The 9,500-nt window shown below is 33.9% G+C and overlaps 2 protein-coding genes across 2 annotated transcripts; one reads left to right on the forward strand and one right to left on the reverse strand.

The window, feature by feature from the left end:
- The first annotated feature begins 2,298 nt into the window (after positions 1–2,298).
- Positions 2,299–4,003, forward strand: LOC107911741 (cysteine-rich and transmembrane domain-containing protein WIH2). Its single transcript, XM_016839650.2, has 3 exons — positions 2,299–2,507; positions 2,602–2,878; positions 3,768–4,003. Exons 1-3 carry the CDS (start codon positions 2,465–2,467, stop codon positions 3,814–3,816), a joined length of 369 nt encoding a protein of 122 aa, XP_016695139.1. The 5' UTR covers positions 2,299–2,464; the 3' UTR covers positions 3,817–4,003.
- Positions 4,004–5,057: 1,054 nt separating this feature from the next.
- LOC107911740 (protein AUXIN SIGNALING F-BOX 2) lies at positions 5,058–8,055 on the reverse strand. The gene is made up of 3 exons (XM_016839649.2): positions 6,931–8,055; positions 6,071–6,566; positions 5,058–5,985 (listed from the first exon to the last, which is right to left on the reverse strand). Exons 1-3 carry the CDS (start codon positions 7,380–7,382, stop codon positions 5,215–5,217), a joined length of 1,719 nt encoding a protein of 572 aa, XP_016695138.1. The 5' UTR covers positions 7,383–8,055; the 3' UTR covers positions 5,058–5,214.
- Between the last annotated feature and the right edge of the window lie 1,445 nt (positions 8,056–9,500).

Consider the following 9,500-nt stretch of genomic DNA (forward strand, 5'->3'; position numbering starts at 1 on the left):
CATATCAAGAACATAGAACCTTATATAATAAAACCCTACATTAACATCAATTTCATACTTCTTCAATAATATCAAACTTAAAAATATATTGAAATATTGATGTTCTTACCTTGCTCTATTGATTTCAATTTTTAACTTGATTTTCTCTCTTCTCCAACTTCTATTTCTCGAATCTAACTTGATATTCTAGCTCCTCATAGTCTCCTTAACAATTTTCTCTCTTGGTAGCTATGGAAATTCTTTTGATTTCTAGGTGATAATGGTAAATTTTTGGTGGAATGACCAAATTGTAAAGAAAACAAAACTTTCTTTCTTCTCTTCTCTTCTCTTCTAACGTGAAATGCATGGGAAAGGAAAATGATTCTTAATCTTTTCTTCCACATATATATACTAAATAAAATAATAATAAAATGATAAAATGTCATTTAAAAATTAAATTAAAATATTAATAAACTAATATTTTTTATTTATTTGATCTAAAATATCTCCAACATCATCATTATTTTCTAGATTTATCTTTCTTCTAATTGACCATTTTTCCCTTTAGATCTTTTAAAATTCCATCCTTGAGTCATCACTTAATTTGGTAAAATTATGATTTAGTCCCTCATAATTCTTCATCTTTTCAATTTGGTCCCAATTCATCCATTTTCCTTAGTTTCTAGATTATTCCACCTTTAAAATATTTAACTATTGGTCCTTTAACTTTTTCATATTTACACTTTAACCCTTCAAATTTTGAGTATTTACTCTTGGATAACAAAACTTTTCTCACTTTTGCAATTTAATCATTTCTTTAATTAATATGTCATAATATACTTCCCAATGTCGTCATAACTCAAAATTCTCCTTTTTTGCCACTTTATTTCCTTACTATATCAAAGATAATATCTTACTGTAAAAATTTTCGGGGTATTACAAGTGCTTTTGAAAAGTTTGGTTTAAAATTTGAGTATTTAGCATTGCTGTCAAAAAATGCTTTTGAGAAATAAAATGTCCATTTTAGACATGTTATTATCAAGTAACAAATATACATTTGAATAATATTTAAATTAGTTAATATTATTATATTTTAGTAAGAATATAAAAAAATTATTATAACTTGTTGTTAATATTTTAATTATATGAAATATAAATTTTAAATACTTTTAAGCAATAAATATTAATTATTTATAAAATTTAATTAGAATATGTAAACTATATTTTAAATATTTAAATATAACCATTAAATATTTGTAATTAGTATTTAAATTTTTTTATTTTTAATTAATGATTTTAACACAATTGTAATTAAGTACCAAGAAAAAAAATAAAAATACCATGTTATTAGAGGGGTGAAAAAGTAATTAAGCACCAAAAGTGCTTTTGGGAGAGGAAAAGCTAAAATTTTTAGCTTCTCCTTTTCAGCTCCTTTTCAGAAGTACTTTTCAAAAGTATTTCTGAAAAGCTAAAAATTTCAGTCAAAAGCAACTTGTTTTTCACATCTTTTTTTTCAAAAGTGCTTTTGGAGTCAGAAATATTTTTTTTAAGTAATGAAGAATTGGCCCTTAGCCATCTTGGTTTGCCCTTATTTTATTTTATTCATGTTTGAAAAAACTTAGGCTTCGTTTGGATGGGCGATTGACTGCGGTGCGGTGCGTTTAACTTACTTTTTGTCTCACGCTACAGTATCGCTACAGTATCTAATCTCACCGCCACCGCTGTTTTTACACTAACCGCAGCTAAACGCACCGCCCATCCAAACTCACCCTTAGTTTCTAATGCTGAAATGATGAAGTAAGGATGCTCATTGGCTTTTGTTATTTGTGCCCTTTTCATCCTTCCTTCTTGATGGAGCAATCTGTGTCAACTTAAAAAAGAGTAGGCATTCTATTTGTTAACTGCTCACTCTTGATAAGCCTCACAATTGAATTGGTTAGTTTAGCTTTCAGGCTTTACCATAAAAAAAAATCATGAATATATAGTTTTATAATGGTCTAATTTTCCCCCCAGTCCTTGTACTTTTGGGTTATTGAAATTTAATCTTTCTAATTTTAATTTGAAGAATTCTAGTGTATAAACTTTTTCTGATTTAGTATATTTGATAATATTGTTAAACGGATACATTAACAATGTCACCATTGATGTTTAAGTTTTAGAGAAGTAAAACGATTAAATTCCCGTAATTAAAATAAGAGACTAATTTTAAAAGTCAAAAGAGTACAGGGATTTCGTCGAAATTAAACCTTTTAAAATCATTAAAAGATAAAGCCTTTTTGTTTTGTTATACTTGTAAATCAATTATTATAAATAAGGGGTGACGTGGGAGGAAATGACTGGACACAGGCTGGCCTTGCCATCAGAAAAACACGAAACCCCTCTTCGTTTCAAACTGTCCCGTCTTCAAAGGACATTGATCTCCATTCTCCCTCACACAGCAAAAACCTAAGGCTACAAGGAAGAAGAAAAAGCTAACAGCAGCAGCATGAGTTTCCAAAGAGTACCTCAAGACCCTTACCCTCCTCCTGGTATTCAATCCTTCCCTTTTCTTTAATATCCTATTTCATCATCCTTTATTTCTTTCTTTGTTCCTTCATTTTTTTTGTACTGTTGAAACAACAGGGTATGCCTCTCCTTATCCACCCCCACCCCCATCTGGATACCCTTCTGCTCCACCTTACGAAGGCTACCCACCACCGCCGCCTCCAGGTTATCCACCGTATCCTCAGCCGCAACGCCAGCCTTACGAGGGTTACCAAGGGTATTTTGCTGAAGGGTATCCCCCACCACCACCTCCACCTCCACCTCCAGGTCATCCTCAATATCACCACTGCCACTACGAGCATCACCATCACCACAATCATTCTGATGATGGCTGTTTCTCTTTCTTAAAAGGCTGGTATGTATTTCGTTTCGTGTTCTCTTCTCTTATTGATTGATTCGTTTGATGCTGAAAGATCTTTATCTTTTGTTGCTTAATATGTGAAATTTACAATTCCAAAATTCAAGCTTTAATTTTTAGTATTGGGTTATGGAATTGAGGACTATAGTAGCAGTTGAATTCTCTTAGGCTAAGTTGACCTCTGTAATCTGTCATCTACCTCATATTACCCTTTCTTTTATGTGAATTGTTCATGGAAAGTCATAAGATTTGTTACAGCTTCGTGTTTGTTGTATGAGTATATATCTTCATCTGATCCTTGGTACTTCTGTCTCTAATAGTTCATATCTAAATTAATAGACGACGCATCCTCCATGGCATTTGATTCTTAGACTAGACAAGCATCATAGATGTATAAGTCAGATTATATTTCTCACATGAATCCCATTATCCATGTACTTTGCCTGTTCAATATGATCAGCTTTATGTGATAGATTGTCTTATAGATGCAAACCAAAACCCTGAATAGATAAAGGTTAAAAATGACTGTCATGGAGGATATGATCTGCCACAATGATTTTCACTTGTTCAATATATGCTTTAAAAATGCAACACTACAGTCTTATCAGGGACAAACACCCTCTCTTTGATACTGTTGTCGGCTTTGATTTTTTCGGTTAAATACCATTATGGACACTTGGGTTAGAGTCTATGCTAGAAGACTGCTAAATTCCTGCTTGATCATTTGCTGGTTTCCTGTTTGTTTAATCCTTTTAGTTATGGTTTGAAGGTGGTGTTAGACTTTTGATTTATTATTAATAGACCATCATTTGGATAAATATACATGTTTTAGATGCTTTGCTTGGAATGGATATTGATGGCATAATGCTTTTTTGTATGTCTGCAGTTTGGCTGCTCTATGTTGTTGCTGCATGTTGGAGGAATGCTGCTTTTAGTGAAGTTCTACTTTGCATTTTGTGGAGGTCAGGTCATATGCTATGTATTCGGTTCCGTACCCATCTATTATTATAATTTATCTACTCAAACCTTATAAACCAAAGTTTCCATTATAAATACAAGCTGCTCTGAGTTCCCGTTGTATATAAGTTATTTACTTTGTATGAGTGGACTTCCATTCCATCATGTTGCCGTCTCTCATGGTTCATTGTTCCATTTTCTTTCAGTTTTCCATTAAAGATAGCTTTTGTATCTCACATTGAGAATGTTTTTCAGTAATTATCCCCTGCTCTACAAACTTTGTGCTACTTCATTGATGAAGACATTAGTATTGAACTCCTGGTCTTAGTAAGCAAACCTTTGAGAATCATGAGCTATAAAATGTTTGTCCTCTGCTTTTCAAAGCCATGCATCCAGGATCTTCTCGCTACCTTAAGTTAACCAGCAATGGCCAGGCAACTACCATGACAATTACCCATCACCTAATCCTGCCAATGCCAAACTCGAGCAGTAAATTTTGCAAATGTTAATGTAGGAAGTAAGAATGGCTATACTGAAGACTCCCAGAAGAATGTTTGATTTGGACGACTCATTTTTCTTGAAGCACTCTAGTCGTGGCTGATACATGAATATGAAAATATAATCTTCAGTTCCGTAAAATTTATAAACAAACTTAAAAAATTTTAACCATATTCGTGTCATATACGCATTTGAATATTCACCCGAATTCGAGAAATATATGTTTGAGCAAGGGGTTACCTTGAAAACATTGGAGTCTGGTCTGCTTCTATGACAGAAAGGTGAGAATATTTTAAATTCGGAACTGCTATACTGATGGGAGAAACTATTTAAGATTGGTTGCAAAATATCTTTGACATAGTTGCTGTAGAACTTGTCAAAGACTACGAGGATGATTCCTCAGCTTTCAAAGAGCTGACTCTACTATTTGAAATGATTGGAGACTCATAACCACCTTGCCTCCTTCCACAGATGATGAAGACATCCTCACTATTCTTCAATTTCATGCCCTAATAATGATTGAGGCTTAGCTCATTATGAACTGACATCTCCAGTAGGGGCCATGCACTCAATTAAATTTGCTTTGCTTTGCTTTCTTCATCCACCTGCCCTTCAAATCTTCTTTCTTATCTCTTCATACACGGCGGCTGGCACCCCAATAAGGTCATCTAATGAAACCCATGTAGAAATGACGGAATTTCAGTTGTTTGATTCTGAAAAATACTTAAAACAGATCCATTTATAAATAACAAGGATTACAACAATAGCATAAAGGCTAGATCACCACAAGCTAATAATACATTAAAATCGGTTCTCCTAACAACGTACAACTACTTAAATAAGCAAAGATAAATAATGGCTGAGCCAAAACAATGCACCTACAAAATCAACACATATTCTGGTGCATCTTTCCTATGCCCGACTAATGTTCGATACAGATACATCTTGTCTACCTTCTGCTTGTCGACAAGGTTAAATTCCATTTGTTCACACTCATCTATGATCTCCACATTTAGGCTCGGCATCTTCTCAGCAACTGACTTACAGCCTCCGAGGGTAACTTCACAGGAGGACATCCAAAGGGATCGCATTGTTTCATACTTTCCCACGTCCTCTAGAAGTGCTGCGTCACCAAAGGGGCAGTCCCTGATCTCTAGCTTGCGAAGTTTCTTGCAACCATTCAACACGTAGAGCATTCCTTTGTCACTGTCTGCAGCAAAAGCGATGGACAGCATCTCGAGCTGCTCGGCATACATTCCTATGTAAAGAAAAACCTGATCAGTCAGAAGGCCAGAGAGTGATAGTCTCTTGAGACCCTTGCACGACTGGACAATCGCCCCAAAACCTTCATCCAATGGCTGATTGGTTACAGGGTCAGGTTTTATGGGGTCAAGGATGCACAATCTGAAGCGGATAAAATTCGGGCAGTTTTTAGCTACAGTTATGAGGGCAGCATTCGTCATCTGCTGACAGAAGTACAGCAGCGAATTGAGCTTTGGACAGCCTGCAGATACTAGGACCAAACCTTCCTCAGTGACGGCAGCATTTCCAGCTCCAAAGGGATCAGATGGAAAAACCCTCAATTCCTGCAATTCTTTACATGTCAAAGCCACTACTCCTAGTCCCTTATCTCCAATACAATCCAGTATCTGCAACATTGATATTCATTATCAACATTCAATTAATTCAGATGGAATACCTACAACTGGATTGCAAGTAATTAAAGGGGCATACCCATAGACGCTGAAGTTTCCTGCAATGCTGAATCAGCTTCATCAGCTTATTACCATGAAGGCCTGGAGCATAACTCAAGTTCAAGAAGGTCAGGTTTCCACAAATGGGATAAATAGCCGACATGCAATGAGGAGCAACCTCCAAAAACCCTGATAAACTCCTGATTGATTTGCACCTTTGAATGGCAATTTTCAATTTGTTATAGACCTCAGAGAATGGATCATGTACATAAGACCCGATGCCCAAGTCCACCAGTTGAGGAGCTCGCATCAATAGTTTCTGGAGGGTATCAAGCGGGACCGCACGGTTTAGTCGTAAACTCTTGAGGTTGGGAGATCTTGACACGAGTCTTTCAAGAGCTCCTAAGTTCACTTCTCCTCTAAGGCAGGCAAAGTTCAGGGAAATCAGAGAGGTACAGCTTTCAGGAAAGCAACTAAGCCAATGACCTCTATGATCATCAACTTCATTTTCTTGTAAATCCAGCTCCCTAAGAAACCTAGAATCAAACATTACCAAAGTAAGGGAAGGAGAATGAACTAAAAAGTTCCAGCACTAAATGCTTCCCGATCAAAATAACATACTCCACAAAGACCAAAAGAAAATCAGAATTTCAGTAAAACATATAGCAAACACAAATCCACCTATTGAATGGATTGGTGAGTGGTTTAAACAAATCAAAAGCAGATATATTCAATGAACCATCAACATAGAAAGCTGTATCATAAATAACCAATATACACTTTCAGCCATAAACATTCATGAGCACTTGCAACTTGCAAGTTGCAATAGAAAACTAGCATAAGAAGAAGTTAAAATAGGGTAAAGCAAAACCCAAACAGAAACATCATCGAACATCTTACCTACAATTGGCAGCAATAGCGGCAAGACCATCAGTAGTGAAGCCTTCACAGCTGACAAGGACCAAAGACTTAAAATTCACAAATGATTTGGAAAGCAGCTCGAGGCTCTCATCAGACACTACCATCCTCTTAAGCCTAAGCTCTTCCAATCCGATTCGGCTCTTAGCCAAGGCTTTGATCCAAGGATAAACGAAACCTCCCCAATCATGTGGCACCAAATTGAAGTCGGCGAAATGCGGCTTCCCTTTCAAAGTCAGCGACTTCAAGCCAGGGAATCTGGCGATCAACCTCTCTGGGCTGATGGAATAACAGTTCCCAATGAAAACCCTTTGCCTGCTACATCTTTCGATTTTGTACCACGATTTGCAAACTAAAGACACTGAGTTACGGTCTTTGTGAGATGTGATGAAATCAAACACGTGCTCTAAAACTTCATCTGGGAAATAATTCATCTTTTATTGTTTTACTACTTTCCCCCGCCAGAACATACACAGTTTTACTTTCTTTTTTTGTTTTCCTTTCTCCCGAGAAAACCAGGGAAAAGAGGAAGAAAAAAAAGGGGAAAAATTTGAAGAATTCCCTACATGAAAAGGCAGAGATCTTGATGAAATCCACAAGAATTGACCAGATCTGAAGATTTTACCTAAGACTCATAGTGGAAATTTAAAATATATATATTTATAAAAAAGCTTTTTCTTTAAAAACTCACATCCCTTTCAAGAACCGAAGTGAAAGAGAGTGAAAAGGAACTCGAATTCTCTCGAGAAAAAATAAAAGAGATTTTTTTTCTGTAGTGAAAATGAAGAGAAAATAGATTCTTTCCCACGATCATCTTCAAAAATCAAAGAACTATAATTACATTACAGTTTAAAAAGGAGAAGAAAAAAAAAGGCAAATACCCAAAAAAATCCATAAAATTTACATAGATCTGAAGAATCTTTAACAACTATAAGTGGAAAACTGTTAGCTGAATCGAAATCTAATAATAACAACAAGCAAGAAAGAGAGAGAGAGAAAAATAAAATGAATAAAAGAGATTTTTTTTCTTTTTCTTTTTTTAATTTTTCTACCAAAACCAGTTGGAAAACGTTGAACTCAGCCAGAAGCCGAAGTTGAAGGAGAGCTAAACTGAAGTAACCATGGTTAGTAAAGTTATATTTTTTCTCTAAACCATGGTTAAGGTTGTTCATGATCTAGCGGTTGCTATCGTTTCGATGGCATAATTAAGAGAATCGCGACCGTCCAATAGTGTAGCATGCATGTGTCCTTATCTCCGGTTTCGGGTCTTACAAAAGGGATCAGTAAAGCAAAGGTTGTCAGAAAAGTAAAGAACCCTGCTTTTTAAAACAATAACGAGAATGCCATTCCAATAAAATTTTGAAGGCACGAATGAGAAACAGACTGACGCTCACATGCTCTGGTAAGGTTTCAAGCGAAGTTGAAGTTTACTAGTATCGGTTTAAGGTTTGAATGTTGTGAGTAGAAAATTTTTTATTAAATAATTATAAAATTTGTAATTTTGTTTTTGTATTTTTAGAAAATTTTGATTCATTAACTAAACGAACTATAAATAAGATTAGGCAAAGAAATCGGAAAAAATCAAAAACCGATTTGATTCAAAAAAATTTTTACAAGCTAAAAAAGTTCTATAATTTTTTTAAATAAATAGAAGTCATAATTATCTAAATTAATTATAATTTTATTTTTTTAATTTTTTATAAAATTAGAGGATAAAAAAATTATTTTATCTAAATAGTACGAATGAAAATTAATTTTAAATTATTTCAATTTATTAGATTAATTACTGAGTTTAATAATTGTTTTTTTCCTAATAACATAAATTATAAATAAAACAAAAGGGCATTATCCCTTAAACAATTTTTTTTAAGTATTCCTATTATAAATATTGTATAATCATAATGCAATACAAATACAATATATATGTGACCAATTAATATATATGAACATACCAATATAAAACATAAATAAAACTTACTATTACATCCTCCATGTGACTTATTTTAAAGTTGTCCATGGGTCGGCCACTCAATTAGGTTCGAAGGTTCGCTCAAAAAATAGGAAGATTTAGACAAAAATATAGGCTTGGACAAAAAACAAGGTCTATTTTCTAAACGGGCTATGTTTCGAGTAAGTTTTTTCTGTCCGATCCCGTTTTGGATACGTGTCTTTTTAAAATTTGTTTGTAAACATTTGCTTGTTTTTAAGGTATTTTCAATTTGTTGAGAAAGATTTATTTAATGTTTTTAATGTATTTGATATATTATATTTTTTAAAATTTTGTTTTATATGATAAAATAATCTTTTAAAAAATTTAACACGGGTCGAGCCCGAATTTAGCATCTATAATTTAAACCGAATTTGGATAAAATTTTAAGCTCATTTTTTAGATTAAGTCCAAACCTATCAATCTAACCTAAAATTTTATTGAGACCCGACCCATGAATAACTCTAACTTATTCAAATGCTATATGTATATATGTATGTATGAAGTATCTTATAAAAATGATTTAAGCAAACACATGTTTACTCTTTTTTTTTCATGGTTTAGT

Source organism: Gossypium hirsutum, chromosome D11, assembly GCF_007990345.1.
Source record: "Gossypium hirsutum isolate 1008001.06 chromosome D11, Gossypium_hirsutum_v2.1, whole genome shotgun sequence".
Lineage (NCBI taxonomy): Eukaryota > Viridiplantae > Streptophyta > Magnoliopsida > Malvales > Malvaceae > Gossypium > Gossypium hirsutum.

Bases quoted from the DNA above. Each gene is read 5' to 3' on its own strand.
- LOC107911741 (XM_016839650.2), top strand. From the start codon at position 2,465: ATGAGTTTCCAAAGAGTACCTCAAGACCCTTACCCTCCTCCTG. The intron at 2,508-2,601 runs GTATTCAATCCT...TTGAAACAACAG, and splicing joins AGACCCTTACCCTCCTCCTG to GGTATGCCTCTCCTTATCCA. The intron at 2,879-3,767 runs GTATGTATTTCG...GTATGTCTGCAG, and splicing joins TTCTCTTTCTTAAAAGGCTG to TTTGGCTGCTCTATGTTGTT.
- LOC107911740 (XM_016839649.2), bottom strand. From the start codon at position 7,382: ATGAATTATTTCCCAGATGAAGTTTTAGAGCACGTGTTTGATTTCATC. The intron at 6,567-6,930 runs GTAAGATGTTCG...GTTTGATTCTAG, and splicing joins GCTATTGCTGCCAATTGTAG to GTTTCTTAGGGAGCTGGATT. The intron at 5,986-6,070 runs GTATGCCCCTTT...TCAATGTTGCAG, and splicing joins GGAAACTTCAGCGTCTATGG to ATACTGGATTGTATTGGAGA.